This window comes from Sardina pilchardus, chromosome 13 (genome assembly GCF_963854185.1).
Source record: "Sardina pilchardus chromosome 13, fSarPil1.1, whole genome shotgun sequence".
Lineage (NCBI taxonomy): Eukaryota > Metazoa > Chordata > Actinopteri > Clupeiformes > Clupeidae > Sardina > Sardina pilchardus.
The window spans coordinates 5148313-5170644 of record NC_085006.1 but is presented as its reverse complement, the minus strand read 5'-3'; the positions used below and the strand labels follow the sequence as shown (position 1 = coordinate 5170644).

Sequence of the window (22332 nt, the reverse complement as noted above, 5' to 3'; positions counted from 1 at the left end):
CACAATACTTCTCATTATGTGAACTTAACCGCTCCACTATACTGTTGTTTGTCTTGTAAACAGGGATATTAATAACCGGGTTTCTCTGTGTTCATGTAAAGACCATATCCTGAATATGATCAAAATCTGGATAAGCCTTATAACCGGAATGAGTGCATGTAAACGCAGCCATTTACAGTTGATCTCTGACCACTTTCCAGTCTTGGTGTATAGAGAATGGGAACGGAAGTCAGCGGCGCAATGCATTCTGGGACAAAAAGGGCGTTTTCCTCCATTAGGTGAGGCCGTGGCGCGAATTATAAACAAGAAACCTATGGTATTTCGAACAAGATCGGCTAGCCAAAACAGTAACACTAGATGTAAACATTTAGGCTATATGCTAAAAACTAGTAGTAGAAGTAGTAATGGACCGTACAGAGACAAGCTCCTGCCGGACGCGAGGAAACGTTATATAGAAAAGATATCTTTGATCGGTAACATGGATCCCTATGACAGACCGTCTGGAGAGTGGACGTGAGATCCTGAAAGTAACAAAAAGACACTCCGTTGTTGATTTTTTTAACCTGACGATCGTAGGCACGGACGTTACATCCAACAACACAACAGGTTCGTCCCATGATGTGTGAAAAACAGTGTTAGAAACAGCGAGTTAGCAATGTTTTACAATAGCTACGTTTACATGCACCCTTTCTAATCCGATTCAGGCCCAATCGGGTTGAAATTCCTTCATGTAAACAAGAAAATCGGAATGAAAATCGCCGATCTGATTGAAATTTGGATCGGATTGAAAGAGGTGGAACGGACACGTCCGGTAGTAAAATAGTTGTCATGTATACACTGGATCGGATCGTTCTCTGCTACTCTTCCCTTCTGCGCATGTTCAGAATAGGAGGCGCAATATTTCTCTTATCAAAAAAGCCACCACGGTGTAGGCAGAGAGGGTTAAAGCTAGTAATGAAAGATCTTTGGTTAGGTGTAAACAAACATAAGCACTGGGCGTGAGGTTGAACCATGTTTCTTTTAGGTCTATGGATTGAACAGTGACGGATAACATGGCATCGGAAGAATAGGCTATTTAGTTTCGTGACACTTTCAAAACAACCACAAAATCTGACAGCATGTTTGAAGTTTAGGAAGTAGCCTACTAGGCTGCAGGCAGTTGGATAGGCTACGCTAACTGGCAGCTGCGTGGCTTTGGTAAAAGCAACGACTGAAATGCAGTGATGAAGTCTCGTTTTCTGAAAGCCAATTATTAACAGGTATGTTTCGGAGACTACAGTGGAGACAGATATTTTGCGATGTCTGAAAGAACAGTGTGGAAGCTAGGTAGACGGCAAGGACCTGATTGAATGCATTTCCGTACAAGTTTGAATTTGTGTTGCTGGGACTTGTTAAACAACATCTGAGGTGCAAAACAACTAGCGAACAGTCAGACGTTTTGGTGGTTTGCTACCCCGTCAGATTACAGGATAATCAGCTATATTTTTGGCTTTGGAATACTTCTGTATGACCGTGCATGAAGTTAGCATTTGCTGACCGACTTGCTGTGCAGTTTGAAAGCGGCCAGTGAGTGTGTTAGGAGGACGCAATTTTAGTTTATATTTTCGCCGTTTTAGTCATTCTAATTATAAGGAAAAGAAACAAAACTCTAGGCCTATGATGTTGCTTTTGAACAGAAGAAAGCAGAGGCAGAATATTGGAAGTACGGAATATCTCACGCCTCAAACGTCATAGGCTATAAGCTCTCACGTCCATCTCGGGGAGCAAAACTGCAAGCAGGCTATATGCGCGTGAAGCTGACATGTAAACGCGCGCATCCAAAATACTCCTTGCCATGTAAACTTCCACCGATCCGATTGACCGATCCGATTGGTCATTCCGATGGTTGCATGTAAACGTAGCTAGTGTTTACAATGATACAGCATTGGCAGCATCGTAAAAGTGGCCTCACTATGTATCCCAGACGCCACCGCGAAAATGTCCGCCATGTCACATTCCCATTCTCAATACTGTATGTGTATTTTCACACCAATAAATATATCTGTTTTCATGCTTTTTGTTTGTTTCATCATTTCTAATCATATTTCTTTTTTTCATTACTTTATTGATGAGCTAAGGTTGCTAGGTGTCTAAAACGAGATAAAAAGACTTGCACGGGGGGAACACTGGCGTGGCCCCAATCAGATGACGTTGCAACAGTGGCCCCCAGCTCATTTGAGTTGAAGACCCCTGGCTATTACGAAAGCACATGAAAGGGGATTAAACCACAGGGAGAATCAAAATTTAATAATATATTTTAAATGTTGAACCACAAGTAGCTAAATGGTGGGGTGGAAAAAAAACCCACATCAGTAGGCTAATTGTTGGCGCCATGAAAAAGTGATGACCCAGATTTCTTGAGAGCCTCCCTCCTTTACAGTGAAGCCTAGTACCAGACGCTGTGGCTTGAATCCTTGCCAGTTAAGTTTTGGAGAAATGGTGCCTCGCAGTCCTGCAGTTTTTGTTTGGTGAGTTCAAAATACCAGAAACCATGTAGTTAGGTTAGCTGATTTTCACATTTAACCAGTCAAACGGAACTGCGTTTGTAAGGAAAAGTTATGTTTGTATGTTACTAGCTAACATTAGCGTGATTAATTAGCCTAGTTTGCGGGGTGTTGCGTGTGTCTACTTGCACCCGTGTTCATTTTAGTCAAGGTCTCTTTTAATTATTCGAGTTTATGAGACTACTACAGGCTGACGCCACCAGTATCATACCTAGCTCTGTATTTAACTGACAGGACACGCTGTTAATAATAGAAACACTTCAGTCATTAGAGAGATCTTGAGAAGCCACTAGCTAGCTATGATGCAATATTACATTGGATTCACACAGGTGGTGGCGGCGTCCACTTTAATTTCGGCGCCAATGTTTATCTGCATATTTTTGAAGTAGGCTACACATTGATTTTTAAGACCCTTTTTATGAACTACAAGGGAACATACAGATTAATGCCAATCGTAGACACCGTCATTATCGTGGGATAGACAAGGAATAATGTAACAACTGCCAAACCTGTTGAAAATGTTCTGAAAAACTACACTGGATACAGGCCGCCCTAGCCCATTGGCTGCCCTCCAGGCGATACTGAGATTTTGCACCCCCTGCCTCTTTCTGCATGGGTTTAGTTAAATGATGGCTATAATAAGACCACACTTTTGTTACAATTGAAGACGCATGCTCCGCTTTGCATCAATGTTGTTAAAAGAAAGATGTATGCTTAACTGTGCATTCAGACCGAAACCGTCAAAAGCGTCAAAATTGCTGGTTAAGCTCATAGCGCGACGCTCAACCCAGTTCAGCGCTGAAAGCACCAAAGCCATGACGTGAAACATTCAAACAAGCCACAAGCAGCAATCCTGAGAGTTCAACATTCTGATTCGTTGATGCCGAACTGTGTCATACAGTAGCTCATTACCATAAAGTTAATTGAGGCACAACTTTTTTTTGATGCCTGTGACGCCCATGAAGCCACGCTCAAGCCCAGAACGCTTTTGACACCAGTAACGCCGACTCTCCATAGAAAATGAATGATTTCCGGCGCTCTTGACGGTTTCGGTCTGAATGCACAGTTGGGGCGCTCGTTTTAATGACCTCGCCCCTAGAATTTGCGACTTGAAGGTGCGTTATACGTCCAAAAGAGATCATTAGTGATCTCGAGCCACAGTGACGTCCAGCTGAACCTTGTTAATTTTGACAGCTAGAAGCTGTCATCAAGGAAGGTGGGAAACTAGAGCGATTTAAACGCAACAGACTTTATTTTCGCAGAGATAACGCATCATACTATAAATACATTAATTACAGAACCGTACGACACTGAAATTTGCCCTTTGAAAATAATTTTAAATATATATGCCTAGGCCTAATTCATGAATGTTGCGGTTGCCAAAGAGAAATCATCGCCTATGGCTATTCTAAGTCATGACATGTATCAATATAATATGCTACATTACAGCAAATAGGCTGCACATGTACAGGAAAGGTGTTATGTCCATCAATTCAACTATTCAACTTTCTAATGCACCGCCGATTTATTCGCTGCACGATGCTATGCCGCCTGAAAAACTTGCGTACACGAGTTGAGACTTGACGTGAGATTTGAGCGTAGCCACAGATCACTTTCACATTGATAAATGCCATACTTTGCGTGGAAACAAGCGTACGCCTGTTTTAGGTCGTACGCTCGTTTGATACATGAGGGCCAATATGTTCTACAAAGACACTATGTTGCTTTAGTACTGACACCAGACATGCAAGGAACCATGATGTAAAGCAAGGCTTGTGATGTCTAATTATTCAACCATTTTCAAAACTCATTTGCAAAACTTGTTTGCGCTCAACATAAAAACATATATGCATTGCATCAGTTATAATGCATAAAATGTAAAAATTATGCAATGGACTAATCAAACACTTACTGACAAAGTGACATTACCACTACACAGTAAAGTTAGATACTGTACATAGATAGATAGATAGATAGAGATACTTTAATCTTTTTACTTTTACGCAGCCAACACAAATGTTAACAAGGCTCTTTTTCAGATATATTTATTGTGTGTTTTTGGTTTGGAGACCTTTGAAAATAGTTTTTGTGTAGTTGTGTTTACACATAATTTTAATAAAATCTAATTACATTACATTCATTTTACTCTCATATTATTATTGCGGAGGTCTTCTCAAATATAACCATATGTGCCACTTTGGCATATATATTTTTAGTTAGATGAAATACTTAAAAATGTCAAGGTGTAGCAGACTGCCTCAAAGTGTCTGAAAGGCCCCAGACCTCAGAGCATTAACCCCAAAGGAAATTAAGGAAGTTATTAAACATGCTTTTTAAATTCTTCTTATAAGAAACACATTTGTTCTTTTAAACCTGTTACAGCCTTTAAATCTCATTTGAAAAACGAATTTCTCATTTCAAAAAGTAAGGAGTTATACTGCATAACAAGTATAGTTGGTACAAGCAAACACACACAATGATATAACTCTGCCTTGTACTGTACTATAGATCAAGTGACTTTACAACTCGTGAGGTCACTACAACTATTGGACATTACTTTAAACAAATCATGACCACCTTACTTTACCCTGCCACAATATCCACTAGGCCTATTTGACACTAGAAAATCACTCAAGGCCTTTTTTCACCGACAGAGAACCGGCTCCGTTCCCGTTCGCGAACCAACATTTGAACCGTTCCTCGCGTTTTCACCAAACAAAAGCCGGTTCGGAACGTGTGGCACCTTGGTTCGGAAGTTGAACCAAAAAATAGTTGTTTTTTCCTGCGAACCGGAGTGGGCGTGTCATTGCGTCTTTCAGAGGGAAGAAGGCTAAAAGCATGAGTTTTCCGTCCATATCAACTGTTGCCATGAGTAAACAAAACGATTCAACTAGCATTACACTGCAGACGTTGACTAGCATTTTGAACAGCTAGTTTCTGCCGTTTTTATGGGATAACTGGTCATATCATTCTCCCGTTTATGCATCTCATTAACTTTTGATTTTGCATGCACCACCCATTGTTGATGACACATCCTTGGTTCTGTTCAGAACTGGTGTAAATGCGGGCTGGTTCACTAGATAGCACCACGGTTCAAAGAATTCTGAACGGCACCAGTTCAGCACCAGGTTCGTTTTCGGTGAAAAAATGCCTTCAGAGAGAACAGACTGTATTGTTCTTCCTAGGTTGACATACATTTGAACCTAAACTATTCAGATTGCCACCACGTGGCCATACCATGCCATTACACCACTAAGCGAAACACATAAACGGCTCCGGAATCACTCCCAAAATTTAATTGTTCCTTCCCTGGGTTGTGCCTGACATTCGCAGAAATTTTCATTGAAAGCCATCCATTACTTTTTGAGTTATCTTGCTAACAAACAGACAGACAGACAAACAAGCAAACAGACAAACGCCGGCCCTCCTTGGCGGAGGTAAACAACCAAAGGTGTTTTTTTCTGTTCTTCTTTTAAGCAACAAATTGTTGAGCAATTTTTCTGTCCATTACGTCCAGCTTGTGCTTCTGAACATGACACACAGTGACACTATTGAGGTGTGTTTGTGTCTTAGTACTTTGCAACCATGTTTTCAGCCTTCGGAGGCTGCTGAAACCCCTTTCAGCTTCAGCTGATGACATGAAGCAGTCTAAGTAGTGTCTCGATTTGATCAAAGAGGCAATGGACCTCAGGACCCATCACTGCTTGACTGGAAACTGTACTTTGTTTTAAACATTGCTACTTTCAGGCTGTCAAAGCTTAGTTCTGGGTACTGTTTCACAACATCTTTTACATCTCCAGTCAAGAGGACTTGTTAAAGATCTCTGATCATTTGCATTCCTTCCTGCATATATCGTCCCCATAGAATAATAATTAGATAGGCTGTGACATGTTGAAGGCATTCTGGCGGGATGCAAGCAGTGGCTAATCAGGGCTCCAGAGTGCGACCAATTTGGTCGCATATGCGCCCAAAATTTTTAAGAGTGCGCCTGAAAAAAATTCTAGGTCGAACTGGTGCACCTGACGCTATCGGGTGAAATCATACATTTCTGCCACAAGTTTTCATTGTAGACTATGCGTGGAACTTTACCAAACTTAGTAAACCACCTCTCCTAGGCCCGCTTTCTCTCGCTCCCTCTCTCTCTCGCTCCCTCTGTGCGCGGCTGCGCGCTCAATGGACACCCGCCCCTCGACATGCACATTCACCATTGTGAAATCAATGACGCATACCGTAGACTAGCTAAATTATAATGAAATCCGGTTAGCATCATAGCATACTGCACAAATTGTATTAACACTCTTGCATTCAAGTTGGCTGATCATCTCAATGTTTTCCAACTCCAAGACTCAAAAGGGCCTGTCCCAAGGAGAAAAAGTATTAGCCTACATTGAAACTTAAACACATGTGGGGAGACTGAACAGGCCAACCAGTAGACTATAATAAGCTAGCCAACTAATGCTATGCTACTTACTTTGTTTACAATATTTTGAGGCTTCAAGCCGACAGCTGAATTAAAGAGGCGGAGTTGTAATATTAATAGTCATGAATGTTATGAATATCAGAAATAAAATGTCAGTATGTAGAATATATAATGCATTATATATTCTACATACTGACATTTTATGTAAATCTTTATAATTCTTTATAAAGAATATGTATATTTCTATATTGTGTATATATTGTGTTTCAAATAAATAAATAATTTTTCTATGCTTTATTGTTAAAAAACCATTCACATTATATGAAAGGAGAGCGATAAAATGTGACCTTTTGGCATTAAAGGCGATACAATGAAAAATGTGGGTGCGCCTACATTTTGTGCTGGTGCACCTAAAAAAAAAAGCTAGGCGCACCAGTGCAACCAACGCAAAAAGTTAGTCTGGAGCCCTGCTAATTTAGGGCATGTTGATCTAAAGAAAATCAGAAATCAATTCATCATTCCAAATTAGGCGCCTAGCCTCTGTGTAACCAGTTCAATAGATAATTTTGTCTTCAAGAGGGTCTCTATGTAATGGGCGAGTAGCCGAAATAAATAAATAATACTGGTTGGTGCGCTCTCTCGGAGCCACGAGTTAGAGTGGCTCCGAGAGTTTTTTTTGCAGGGAAAATCTGGTGGCGGTTCTGGGGGTGGGGGGGCGTACACATCCTATAGGGGGTGTGACGACCCGTAGTGGGCCCCTATATAGCTACTGTGAATGTTTATCCCAACATCATGTTTTTATTTTGTCCACCTCATATTGTGCTTATTAGAGGCTGAGGTATTTTTGTATCTTTCATGTTGATTTAAGATTGTTTGTGTAGGCTATGCCGGTTAAAAATGTATAGGCACACAGTTTAATTTCCCTATTTTGACCATCGGCTAGCTAGCAAACACATTTCTTTTGAAAAAGCAACCTGCTGCTTGGTCAATCGTTGACAACTAAGTGCAACTACAGCTCTATTAACACATCCAAAAGGGAACTGCGCTTTTGCCTGTTTGGGCTATTTGTTATTGACATCTCGTGGGTCGTATTGACTTTTTCCATGCTGCGCTATAGGCTATCAAGCTGGGCACTACTAAGGCAAAGACATGTTAGCAGGAAGGGCTGTGCGTACGGAGGAGTCCATTTTACTATTAACACCATTACGCTATCACATCCTACTATAATTATTCTGACAATGACTCCCGTCTCGTGGTGTTATGCCTCGACAAACAGTGCGTTGATTTCAGCTGAACCATCCAGGCCTAAAGTGCCCTTAATAACACACCCATAACCGGTTACCCATTTCCCATATCACAGATGATAAAGAGAAAGAAAGGCAAACAAAACAAGCGGGACACCAATGACGATAAAAATGTGAACGAACTATTCATGTTGAGTAATTTTCAGGCACCCCCTCAGATTGTCACAAAAAAACAAGCAAACGTAAACATACAATATTAACGTGATGATGAACATCAAACTAATTGTGGAAACGATGTGTGTCCTGTCTTGTTAGGTCAGCAATAATCACAATTACAATAACACTGGCCAACTCAGCCCAAATTGTCACTCAAGAATACACACAACACATCACATATTTCAAAATCCATTCATCTCTCCCTCATTTGCACAAAATGGTCAGTCACCTTGTCTTTATCAGTGACAATATCCCTCTCGATTGACAGTAGTGTGAGGTTTGAGAGACTGGCCTCCATCTGCTGGCCCAGAGATCATTTTTGATTAGCTTCAGACGACTGAAACTACGTTCTGCATTTGCACTGCTGATAGGGATTGTTTTGTATATGGCACAGAATGCCAATGTTTGGGAATGCCCTCTCCTTGTTGTTGCAGACCATGAACGGCAGAACAGCCTTGGGAGTGGTAAACTTGATCTCCAGGTCATTGCACATAGAGCGAAATGAAATAAATTAATCCGAAACCCTCTCAGATGGGAACACGTCTCCGGCATAAAAATTGGCTAGGTTGAGGATATCCTCCGATGCCTCATCTGTGTAGAAGTTTTGGGGATTCAGCACAGAGAACAACTTTTTCCAGTTTGCGGAAATCCTCGAAACGCCTCTCAAATTGTTGGAGCAGAATGTCCAATATGTGGAAGTAGAACTTTTGGGTCCTCTATCAACTCATCCTCTGCCATTTCGTCATGGAAGCACTTTCGTTTCCGAGCCCTCACCACCACAAAGACAGTGTCAGATCCGCATCTCCTTGCCATATCTTGCCCTGTCCTCGAAAGTTCCCTCAGCTGCGCTACAAAGGAGCCAATCAATTGGGCAGCAGTGCAGATGTTCAGGGACTCTTTCTGAAGATAATTTGACAGCACATACGTCTTCTGCAGTATGGAGTTCCAAAAACAAAGCATCAATTGGATTTGAAGACCATCCGCTTCAGACGCTGTTTTGGAGACGCGAGGTTGTGTGCCCATACCCTCTCTAAGGCTGCAAGAATAGCAGGTAGACTTACAATCACTGCTTCAGTGGCCTGTTTCCTGGATGCTGGTGTCTGACAGACTTTTTAGGGTCAGGTTCGCTCTTGTCTGCAAGCCAGATAATTGGCCAGACATGGTTCTTGCCCCATCATATGCCTGGCCATGAATCAGTGCTACATCCAGACCTAATGCGTTGAGAGCATTGGCACGTTATAAAATGTCTCAGCGTTACTGCGCGGGAGCTCTTCAAATTGGATGAAACGTTCAATGCTGTGGCCATTTTCTGTGACATATGAGAGACAGCAAGAATAGTCTATCATAGTTATGTCAATCGTTGAATCAACAATGATCCGAGTAGAATTTGGCTGATTTTACTTCTGCTGTTATGCAACTCAGAGTCTCGCTGGCAAGGGCAGAGATAATTTCGTTCTGTGACTGATGGCTCATGTAGGTCACACACCCTGTCGGGTTTCTCATATGCTCTTGAAGGAGCGAGTGGTATTGGGCCAGTAGCTTTAACAACTCCAAGAAGTTACCCTCGTTGGAAGAAGAGGCACCCAGCCTACTTTATATTCCCGGTGCCCACGAAATGCCAATCTCTGCCTCGCCAAAAACATTGTGGTGTCTATCTGTCTATGCAAAATCCTCCTGTTTCTTCGAATCCTCTCTGTTTCAGCTTTCACAAGCTTGTTGATCACAGTGCTGTCCTGGCATAAGCAAAACCACGTCATATCACGTTTTCTCTGCCTCTCTATGCGCTGCGGACTTCTCGTGCTGTTAAATTTTCTCTATCCCCTTTTTTAACGTATACACTCCGAGCTTCGGGTCTGCCCATTGACGCACTCTCTCCGTATTTTCCGGACATCCAGCAACAAAAGCAAAATATGTGTTTAGATTTTGGGGAATAAATCGATCACTGTCGCTCAACCGTGCAGGACTGGCCTATGCTGCACTCATACCACTGGGGACTGAAGCGCCTCTTGTGCTCGTGGTGCGGGAACGCGCTGTAGTTGTCTTTTAGACCTGGCTGGCACAGACCGCACTCTATCAACGCTCTGATCAATTCGTTTCTGAGGGGTTTCTCTTTAAACAAAAAGGGGTCTATGGGATACTGCTCTTCAGTATCAAGCCTGAATAAACGAGCGGTTGGCTTTCCAGCTGTTGGCTCATCATAGACCGGGGGGTTCGGGACATTGAACGGATAGTGCTGTTTGGATGCATCTAGTGGTGATTTTTGCTGGTTTCAGCACACAGACAATGTTCGAAATTGACTGCCATCTATCCACTGGCATATTGAACATTTATGCTGAGGACTGAGCGGTCTCTGCATGTAGCACTGTACATTTTCAGCATGAGAAGCCTACCACTCAGTTCAGCCATGAGCTTTCTCCTTTCTCTTTGAACAACATTTGACACCTTTTCACGTATGTTGGCCGAATTAATTATGAAACCATTTCCAATGGCTTGTTGTAAGGGGTCAATTATCTTTCTAAATCCAGAGTCTTCTATTAAAGAAAAATGTCTGCCATTAACAGTTACAAGCTCCAAGCAAGCATCAACTAGAACCTCAGGAGTGACAGGCACTTGTACTAACTTGGGCTTCTTAACGACTATCGCATCCAAAGTCATTTGCCCTGTAGTGGTGGTTCTCTTTTGGTCAATATGACTGGACGAGTAGATGTAGAGATGCTTTCGTTGAATGTGCCTCTATAAATTGTGAGCAACATGTCTGTGTCACATATATAACTTGGACATTGAGGGAATGAAAATGCTTCCTGATAACAAAGGCACATTTATTTTCACTCGGTGCTCTTATAGCAATATGATTACAGTCAATAGCACGGATCACATTTGGGAAATTAGACTTTGCTGCGTTTTTATTTGCCTGTTCACCGTATAAGGAAAGTTGATGTAGTTTGGTGATAAAGCAATTACACCTCCTAACATGTCTGGCAAAATTCGGCTGAAGGTTGGCTATCCCAGTCCGGTCAGCCAGTTCTCGATTCAGCCAGTGGCAAGAAAGCCGATGCAAGCACTTGCAGCGAGACTGGATGGCATGATTCGGGCGGGTACCTCTCGGCAAATCCCCCTTACTATCCTACCATTTGCAAGCTAACAAGCATGTTTGAGCCTTGATGTAGGCTATTATTGACAAATAACACAACATGCATGAAAGCCATAAGTGGATAATTAACAAAACATACAATGTGTATAGCCTATCAACATGTCTTTCTTGCCTCAAATACGATGGAATTTTTGACGGGCGCACGAAACAACAATCAACCACGTTTTAGATTTTAAACAAGATTAGGTTAAGTCAGTTATGTCTTTGATGCGCGTCATTGCGTTATGTTTGTGTTAAACTTCGATTATTGAACCAATTTCGGGTCGTTACCTGTTTCCTCCTGAGGTCGCACTTTCTGCTTTTCCCTTTTTTGTGCGTACGCATGGGTCAGAGCTTGCGTGGAGGTGCGCACATTTTACCGTCAAGTTCACTTTTTATAAATCCCAAAGCTTGCGTAGAACAATGTGTACGCATCGTTTATAAATGAGGCCCCTGGACTGTCATAACCTTCGACACTCGGGGCACTCGGGGATTCAGCATCTACGAGGCCGGTGACCGTAGACATACTCAGTCCCCTCAGTTCCAGTAGTGGGGATAATCCGCTTATCCAATATTTTTACTCAATATAATTCAATACCTTTATTTTGGCCACGGTATTAGCCTATGCTGTTAGCGTCTGGTCAGCCTAAGTTAAGAGTGCTACCAGTCTGATGTTTTTTTTTTTTTTTAAATCTCGCAGTGTTTCTCCCTGTTAACTCAATGAAGCCACAGTAGGGGGGTTAGGGTGTGTGCCCCATTTATCACAGCAATTTGGCGCTAATTCCATCGGAAAGCTATTCCCTAAGCAATTTAGGCTGGCTGTTTCCAACTGCAGCAGCGATTGTCAATAACGCAACAATTCAGGTTTTTATTAAGTGATAGGCCTACCTTACACCTGCACTATTTTGTAAGACTGGAAAAGTCATGCAACTTAACGTTATCGTGAATCAGCTCATGAATCAGCTCATGCTCATGTGTGTTCATTTTTGCAGAGCAAATTCCCTCGCCAACACTTCACCCTCTCTTTGTATTTAAATGTTCAATTCTGGTACTGCATAAAGATACTAAATAAGTCAGGCATTTAACACATAAACAGGTAATACTTAGGGGTGGGCAACGATTATGAATAATTTTTATTTTACAGACTGATTGGTGCTTCGTTTTATGTGTAGACACCTAGAGCAAGTTGCTGACGAGGTTTGGCGCTGTTTTGAGCAATGTTAGTGGCTTAAAAATGCGAATTTGAAAGCGTATTGCTGTGGGCCCTATGCTAACCCACTGTTTGCTATTTTGGGCTGGAGCTCTTGCCCGTGCTAGCTCGGTACTGCGTGATCAACAAAAAATGCTTCTTCCGTGGCTTAGTTGATGTATTTTCATTCAGAAAATCACAGTTTTTTCAATTTCCGCCAAACTTACACTTTAAACAATGTAATCAAAACAAATACAAATGTAAAGCTTATTGTATGCACTTTTTTGGTAAAGCCTTTAACAGTGCGTGTAGTCAGATCTTTCCATAATACTTCTTGTAATAACCTAGCCTGGTATAATATCAAAATGAATTTTTATTTAGGCCTATAGGTCATTAAGAAAACATAACACATGAGTTGTTGTCCCTGTCCTCACGGCTGCACTCTTTTGTGCTTTTTAGCGGCATGTTCATCAGGTCCCAGAGCTGCCTGAGCCTACATGTCAAAATGAGCTTATCAATTTGCGCTAGTAGACTATGCTACACACATTTACCCCATAAGCATACAGACAATGACTAGGCTACTCGAGACTCTGCAATAGTAGACTATGATTTTCGGGACAATTAGGGCAGGATTCGGGATTCGGGACAACTGCTAGTGAATTTTTCAGAGCGTCTGGTCACCCTACTCCGGTGATAAGTTTGCAGTGATTACAAATAACTTTGCTTCTGTCGATAGCGCCGTCTGAAAGAATTTTAAAATGAAAATGGCCATGTAAAAGTTCCGTTGACCCTGCTCCATGTTTGTTGGTTTGTTTATCTGCCAATACTGTTTTCCTTTCCCGGTTCCTGTAAGTGCGACAGTCGGCAACATGCTTTTACCAGCCTGTGAGCAACAGACTTTTACAGTATGAAAGAAATAATAAAAACTGTGTTAACGTGCGACAAAATAATTATCGGCGTTTATTGATTGATAAGTTAATGTGATTATAACGCGTTAACTTACCCAACCCTAGTAATACTATTTAACCAATTCAAGCTAATGCAACATTTTATTTAATCAAAATACGCACTTCCAGCAAACATAGACCACTAATAACAGTTTTTGCAGTGAGATCTGCTGTTTTGTATGTTGTTTTGTATTGGCAGTAAGCGTTTTGCTTGATGTTAATGAGCCTAGGGCGGTGTTTTTGAAGAGGCACCCTGAGCGGCTCAAATTGAAAAAAGTCCAACTCAAAGCAGAGAAGAGGCCAATGTCATTCACGATTTTATGAAAAGATAGTGCACCTCACATTTTACAAATGTCAAAGCACGTCCTGTCTGATCGCACCATCAATTAGCCTGAATAAAGGTCAGAGGTGGAAGTAAAGTATAGAAAAAGCATATTTCTTATCATTGGAACCATCATTTTACAAAATCACAACCAACTACTCTAGTGCCTCTCAGAAAAAAAGTGATATGTACAGTATGTTTTTACGTGCAATTTGTTTTGACGTCATCTTCAAATTCATTCTGTTTTACATTGTGCAGTAGCCTACAAATGAACACATCAGCCTCTGTTGCGGCCTAGACTATGAATGAGTAATGTGGTGCAGCACACAAGTCTAAGGAAGTGTTCACAGCACGACATTGGTTAGTATACACAAGTTAGCTCAAGTTGTTATCAGTGTCAACTATGCTATTGTTGGTATGTTTTGTTTGCAAGGCATCCAGTACCTTTAGATCAAAAAATGATCATCAGAACATGATAGTAAATCAAATAAAGTGTAATACATCAAATTTTGCTTTAAAGGTAGATTATTTTATAATGATTTAGATGTGATTTTACCCATCACATGTTTCTTTGAATTTAGTTGAGGTTTAAAAACAATAACATAACACTTGGGAAAGAAGATGCATAAAAGCACTCCAAAACTAGAGGCTAAGATGGCAAATATCTCCACCGCCACAGTAAATTTCCCAGGAGAGCTGACATAGGCTGGGATAAAAGTAATCCAGACTGCACAGAATATGAGCATACTGAATGTGATATATTTGGCCTCATTAAAGTTATCAGGTAGTTTGCGAGCTAGAAAGGCCAGTATGAAACACAATACAGCAAGAATTCCTATGTAACCCAAAACAGCCCAGAAACCTACCGCTGACCCAAGATCACACTCTAGAATAATCTTTTCCTGATAAAGGTTCATGTTTCTGTAAGGAAAAGGGGGGGATATAGTTAACCAAAGGACACATATAAGCACTTGTATGAGAGTGAAGCCAAAAACACTGAGTCTCTGTTGCAGAGGCCCAAACCATTTCATGACATTACTGCCTGGAAGAGTGGCTCTGAAGGCCATTAACACCACTATTGTTTTCCCCAGAACACAGGAGATGCTGAGAACGAAGGTGATCCCAAACGCTGTGTGACGCAACATACAGGACCACTCAGAGGGCCGACCAATGAAAGTAAGAGAACAAAGGAAGCACAATTTTAATGAGAAAAGCAGCAGGAAACTCAGCTCTGAGTTATTAGCTCTAACTATTGCAGTTTTACGAAAAGCGAAAAAGATGATTGTTGTAAACAGTGTGAAAAAGAAGCCAAAACAAGAAAATATAACCAACACCATTCCCATTGTTTCCCCATAAGACAGGAACTCTATTGATTTTAATACACATTCATCCTTTCTGTTGTTAGACCAATATGCTGGTGGACACTTTGTGCAGTCTGAAGAATCTGTGAAGAGAAATATCACAAATGTAAGACTATATTTGTTTTCTGCTATGTGTATTTTGTAAGATAATGTTTTAAGAATCTGTAGTTGATGTCAACAGAAAAGTGAGTGTTGGAAATGTCAGTCTGGCTACAGTACCTGTTTTATTAGCAATTTCCCCATCAGCACATGGAAAGCAGTCAAAACAGCATATTTGCCTTGTTTTGTTCATAACCTTGCGATAACCAGGCGGGCAACTTTCTGTGCAAACAGATCTTGGCACCTTTTGAAAGTAAAACAGGCATGCACTGATCATTTATGAAATACATGAAACAGGCTTACCTATTAGTCTTGAAAATGAGGTAAGAGGCACATCTGCTAAATTATGTGCTTATAATTACCAGGTTTGAGAAAATCAAGGATGAAAAATACTTCATGAATACGTAGTATAATGTTCTTATATATATATATTTAACATGAAGTTATCATCAGTATTTGTTATTCACTCAAAGTAGTTTTATTTCTAAAGTTGCTAGTCCCATTATTTTCCCTTGGTCATTATGATGTCAGGTACCTCAGAGTGATTTCCTCCCCATATGACTGTGATGTTTTCCTTCATTAGGAATCTCTTTCCATTCGGTAAAGATCCATCATATCGACCAATGTTGATAATATTAACAGATCCGTCTCTGTTCATTTGCCAGTTTACTAAATCATATAGTGCTACTGAGTCACCATTTTCATCAAAAAACATCCTTCCCCCAGACAGTAGGGAAAAGTTGACTTTTCTCAAGCTATGCACCACCTGAAAGAAGTTTAGCTTTTAAGCATTCTGGCACATGTTTAAAGATTAAACCTGAAATATGACTGGAAACAATAGTAAAAAATACAAGCATTTAATAATGAATCTAGTGTGATCAATTGCAATCTGGACACATAAGACAGGTCACAAATGTTAAGCTAAAAATGTAATTTAGAGAACTGAACATATACTGCCTGGCCAAAAAAGGGTCACTACCTGGATTTAACTAAGCAAATGGGGAAGAACCACCCTGTCGGGGCAGTGCTATGATCTGGAATTGCTGCAGTTGGACAGATCTTTGTTCAGGAACATTAATAGCTCAAAGAATGAGGTCAGCTGACTACCTGAATATGCTGAATGACCAGGTTATTCCACAATGGATAAATAAATGTTGGGACATTGCAGAAGCTTGTGGAAATGATGGCACAGCAAATGTGTTCAAAGCTGAAGGCTGTCCAGCTAAATATTTGAGTGTGTGACCTATTTGACATAATGACATGTTAATGCAGCAATATTACCTGCAAGGGCTGAATGTCAGTGTTTTTGTAGCAACCATCCCCTGTGGCGGGATTTGTTCCATTGTTGCACTGCAAGAGGTTGTGAAGGGCATGTGCTACTGCATACACAGCATTATATACATTATTAACAGTCCTACTCTCTGACATGTCTGTGTAGTCATTGGCAATTGTCTGTAGATCCTCTGACCCATTGCACAGCCTTTTGTGCTGAGTCTGATTTGATGTTGACAGGCTGCACTGAAAAGTTGTTTCCCAGAAATCTCTGATGAAAGCACTGTCTGGTGCATCTGAAGGTTTCAGCTTCAGTAAGAACTCAGTAAGTCCAGGTATTTTGGCCTCTGGAATGGCAAAGCCCATAGTGCCTTGTAAAATGTGCATGTTCTTGACAGAAGCCAGTGCAGGTGTTGTCACCCAGGCCTCAGAGCCAATCCAGTGTTTCCCAGTAATATTCATAGAATCAATTCTAGACAGAAAGCTTCTGATATAAGATGAGGACATGAAAGCCAGAATAACCTTAGAAGTGGAATTCTTTATGATGTTGACAATTCTGTCCAATGTCATGTCTGAAAACTTTTTAAGGTACATTTCTTGATATTCTACACAGATTCCTTCCTTTTTTGCCAGTTTAATAAATTCATATGCCCCATTTTCTCCATATGTTCCAAAACTGTAGACTAGTCCAATCCAGTTCCAGCCAAAGTGTTTCATAAGCTGGACAAGTGCAATGACCTGGAAGTGATCACTCGGAACAGTTCTAAAAAATGTGGGATAGATATCTCTGTTGCTTAAACATGCACAGGTGGAAAGGTGACTGATCTGTTGAAATGAGACAGTACAGAAAAAATACTGTTATTTTTGTAGATCATGCCATCTACAGATCGACATATCGAAATATTTACAGTACAAATAGAGACTTCAGGATCCTTGCATAAAGTAACAAATAAATGCATGCACAATAAAATAATGAGAACCTCTTTGATTTCTTTGTTACGTTAGAAAAATTGTATATTATTAACCTGTGGTATCCCAAACGGGCTTATTAATTTGTTTATTTTCTGTGTTGGTCCGGAGGAAGAGTGCCCTATGAATGCTTGAACTTTAGTACATCCCTCTTTAATATCTTCTTGACTCACAGCTTTGAGAACAGCCCTCATAAGGTTCAGGGATCCACAGGCATTAAGAATGTTATAGCCCAGAAGGATTCCAGGAAGAAGTTTTTTGTCATTATTGATCTTCTCCAGCGTGTATATTACTGTTCGTGCAAATTTCAGTTCCCTGTAATTTTTACTGAAGAAAAGCCAGTGCAACTTACACTTAAGACATTATCATTTAGAAATTTGTATTTCACATACACATTAAATACATTAATTCAGAATATTTAGCTGCAATACAAATAGTTAAATGTACAGGTAATTTTCTTTCAGTCTCATTTCTACTTACCTGCGACATATTGTATTAGTTGGTGGTGCTCTAAAATCGTGCTCAGATGTTCGACCTGAGTTATCAAGTGAGAATAGACCCCCAATGATAAAGTCACCATCCTTTGATAGCTCTGTATAGTCAGTACTTGCTATCATTTTGCATACAGGGCTGTGTGCTGTAATGTTTTTGAGAATAGTCAAAATAATGAGTGTTATCACATTCATTGCAGAAACAACTCAATGCCCCAGTCTACTAACAATATGAATTCTCTAAGAAGTTCATCCCTCAGTTATAAACCGTTCTCTGTCCAATCTAGAGCAGGAATGAATCCCAAAGGCTAAATGACATAATCGGCATCGACCTTGTTACAACTATAACACTATGGCAACAACTGTAATTAAGAACTCTCCTTCTCCTTGTTCCCTTTGATTGGCCTCTGTGCTTTATCTGCATTTTATCTGTGCTTTATAATGTAGATTTTGGCTGTTTTTATATTGCAATATTTAATGTTTTGTATTTTAAATGCATTCAATGGAGCAAGGCCACAAAGCCGAAGTGTGTTGTTTTCCACAAGGGCACATTCATACACAAAACCTTTTTTTTCAGAGTAGTTATGACAGAATGTTGGCTGCTAAAAGTTCCAGGTGTAGTTTTTGTTGTTTAAAAGACTCTGTGAGAAGTTTGTTTTCATTTTATTTGGCTAGGCCTTATTCATGACCAACCTGACATCCTGTGACATCAAGCATTATGGCAACAAATACAGTACCCTCCAGAATTATTGGCACCCTTGGTAAAAGTTGACTAAAAATAGGTATAAAAAATAATCTTTAGGTGATTTATTGTACTCCCACAATGAAAACAATGAGGAAAAATATACCCTGCAAGGCAAGCAAATTTATTCTGAGAAAAAGGAAAATCTCATAAATAAATAAATATTTTTAACAAAAACAGCTTGCTCACAATTATTGGCACCCCTGAAACATATTACGTACAACATTTAACAGGAGCATTTTCCTATGTAAATGCAACATTTTAAAGTAAATCAGAGTGTCTGTGAACTTTCAGAAGTAGTTCATGACGTTCTTTTTCACTATGGTATGAAAATGAAGTCACTCAGAGGCTAAATCCTCTAGTCATTTTTCAACATTGGAGAGACAAGAGAATACACTAAATTGAAATAAAAAGAAATTGTGTTGACATTTGTAAGTAAGAGAATGTCTATGGAAACTAGGTATTTTGTTGAAAATGCCTATATTTCCAGTTAAAATGATGACTAAAAGGTTCTAATCATCTGGAAATGTGGCAAACATGCTTGGACAAAGACCCATGGCTATTTTGCTCCCACGCACAGTATGGAGGATGGTATGATAGGCAAAAAAATCCATAAGAACCACTGTTGAGAGTTACAGACAAAGCTATCATCTTGGGGTCACCAAGTCCCCCCCAAAAATCTTCAAAAGTGACCTCACTGCTAATAGATTATTTAGACAGCATGTCAGGTTAAAGCCAATAGAGTCATTTAATGAACAATGTAAATGGCAGGAGTTACTGAATGGTACCATGACATGTCTGGGAGTGTGGTCTATTGTCAGATGAAAATAAAATTATGCTCTTTTGCTAAAAACACTTAAGGTGTCTTTGGCGTACATAGAAGAATGACTATACTAAAAAGAACCCCATGCCTAATCCGAATTATGGTGGAGCGGCTGTGCTATTGTGGGGCTGTTTTAATTCCCAAAGGCCTTGGGAACCTAATTAAGGTGCATGGCATCATGAACACCAAGAAAAACCTGAACATTTTCAAAGGAAATCAAACAATCTCTACCAAGGCCCTAAAAGTTGGTCATGATTGGATCATTCATCAGGTCAATGAACCAAAACAAATGCACAGATCAAAACAAATATGGTTTACTGAACACAAAATCAAGCTTCAGACATTGCCATAGCAGTCCCCTGATCTAAACTCCATAGAAAAACAGTGGGATGAGTCAACGAGAAGAATGCACAAGTGTGGACCTAGCAATCTGGACGATCTGGGGAGGTTTTGTAAAGATGAATGGTCTTAAATCCCTTACTTAGTATTCTCAATCTTTATGGGGTGTCAGAGAAAAATATTACATGCTGTTTTATTGGCAAAGGGAGGTTTAAGAAGGTATTACAAGTAGGGGTGCCAATAATTGTGAGTGACGTGTTTTTATTAAAAACATTTATTTCTTTATGAGATTTTCCTTTTTCTCAGAATAAATTTGCTTCGCTTGCAGGGTGTATTTTTCCTCGTTGTTTTCATTGTGGGAGTACAATAAATCACCTAAAGATTATTTTTTAGACCTATTTTTAGTCAACTTTTACCAAGGGTGCCAATAATTCTGGAGGGTACTGTATATTCTCTGTTTTATTTGACTTGGCCTTATTTATTCTCTATGAATATTGTGCATAGCAGCGAGCTCATGACAAGTACTGCATTTTCCGGGCTTTAAGTCACAGTTTTCTTTGTTTTAGTTTGGCTGGTCCTGCAAAAAAAAAAAAAACATGAACCAAGGAGTAAACATTACCACCTACAGCCACGAGAGGGCGCTCTAGGCTTGTAGAATGACATTCGGGAGCTCGGTGAACTTGCGACAGGTCAGACATTTTCTCGTAGGCCTGCTGTTAAAATAGTATATATTCAACTTTGATTTAAAAAAAAAAAAAAAAAAACCTCAATTGCAATTTTACAAGACTAATAAAACCATATATTTAGGCTGGGTATTGAAATGGTCTGTTTGACTAAATAGCGCCCTCTTTGGCAACCCTAATTGAACTTCAATGGCATTGCGATGTCTGACATCACAAGCAGGCTCTTTTCTAATTCACCCATTTTCTAGTGTCTATTTCTAAGTTCAAGATTTTCATATGAAGGAGGGCACAACCATGATTCATGTTCATGATAGCTCTTTGTTTATGCACAACCTCTCATAATTCATGAAATCCAAGAAAAAAAAATGTTTTCATTCTATGTCCCCTTTAAAGTGTAACTCCGGTGAAAATGGACCAAAGTGTGTTTTTCTGAATGAAAATAAACTAAGCTGTGGAGACAGTATTTTTTGTTGATCAAGCACTACAGAGCTAGCATTGGCAAAAGCTAAAGCCCAAAATTGCAAACAGTGGATTAGCTAGGGGCAATGAGCAACACTTTCAAAATAGCATTTTTCTCTACACATAAAAGAAAGCGCTAACAATGTAGTTCACAAACCCAAAGTTTATTACAGAAGACTGTTAAAAACACTTCTCCCTTTGCCAGCTCCTCTCGAAGGAAAATCCATATAAGACAATTATGTGACGTGCATCTTTCCTTTCCTTCGGAAATCCAGTTGGTAAGTGTTTGTAACAGTCTTGTGTTATAATCTCCGGGTTTGCGAACTACATTGGTGCTTCAGTTTATGGGACCCAGACCAAGCTACTGACGAGGTTTGACGCTGTTTTGAGCAATATTAGTGGTTTAAAAATGCTATTTCGAAAGCGTTGCTGGCCACCCCTAGCTAATCCACTGTTTAAGAGTGCTGTATACTCTGTAGTGCTTGATCAATGAATAATACTATCTCCATGGCTTAGTTGATGTATTTTCATTCAGAAAAACACCCTTTGGTCCATTTTCGCCTGAGTTACACTTTAATACAAGCAACATAACAATAGTTGCAAACGTACTATGGGCGCAGTGATATCACACAGCACCTGAAAATAGTCCCCATAAGCAACAAGCAGTAGTAGTGCGTGATATCACTGTGCCCATAGTATGTTTGCAACTTGCCTTGATTATTACGCCAGATGAAAGTGTAGTTCCATGTCAAATCAGCCTAGAAAAACGCCAGGTTTAATTTTCAGTTGGTCTTATTGCACTTTCTAACTTGAGAAGAGATACGTTTTAAATGGGAAAATTACCAGAAATCTTAATCACTTGTAAGCATGATGCTAGCAGGCGAGAAGCTAATGGTCTAATCCGATTCAATGATCTATGCTAGGCTGAAGCTAAAACTTGTATCGCCAGACTCCCAGTTATTTCATGGATCAAGTTTCCCTTTGCCTTTGGAATCAAAATAGCCACATACCCCATTGCAAATCAAACAGGCTAATAGGCTAACTGGAAAAAACACCATGCCAATCCCTAGGCAGGGCTGCCAA

General features: G+C 40.1%; 1 protein-coding gene across 1 annotated transcript; it reads right to left on the bottom strand.

The window, feature by feature from the left end:
* Positions 1-14541: 14541 nt before the first annotated feature.
* LOC134100037 (extracellular calcium-sensing receptor-like) lies at positions 14542-18201 on the bottom strand. Its single transcript, XM_062553084.1, has 6 exons — positions 18193-18201; positions 17769-18065; positions 16753-17568; positions 16007-16237; positions 15592-15715; positions 14542-15455 (listed from the first exon to the last, which is right to left on the bottom strand). The coding sequence occupies exons 1-6, from the start codon at positions 18199-18201 to the stop codon at positions 14542-14544; spliced, it is 2391 nt and encodes a 796-aa protein (XP_062409068.1).
* Positions 18202-22332: the final 4131 nt, after the last annotated feature.

Bases quoted from the DNA above. Each gene is read 5' to 3' on its own strand.
- LOC134100037 (XM_062553084.1), bottom strand. The intron at 16,238-16,752 runs GTAATATTGCTG...AACTTCTTTCAG, and splicing joins CTGACATTCAGCCCTTGCAG to GTGGTGCATAGCTTGAGAAA. The intron at 15,456-15,591 runs GTACTGTAGCCA...TTCTCTTCACAG, and splicing joins GGAAATTGCTAATAAAACAG to ATTCTTCAGACTGCACAAAG.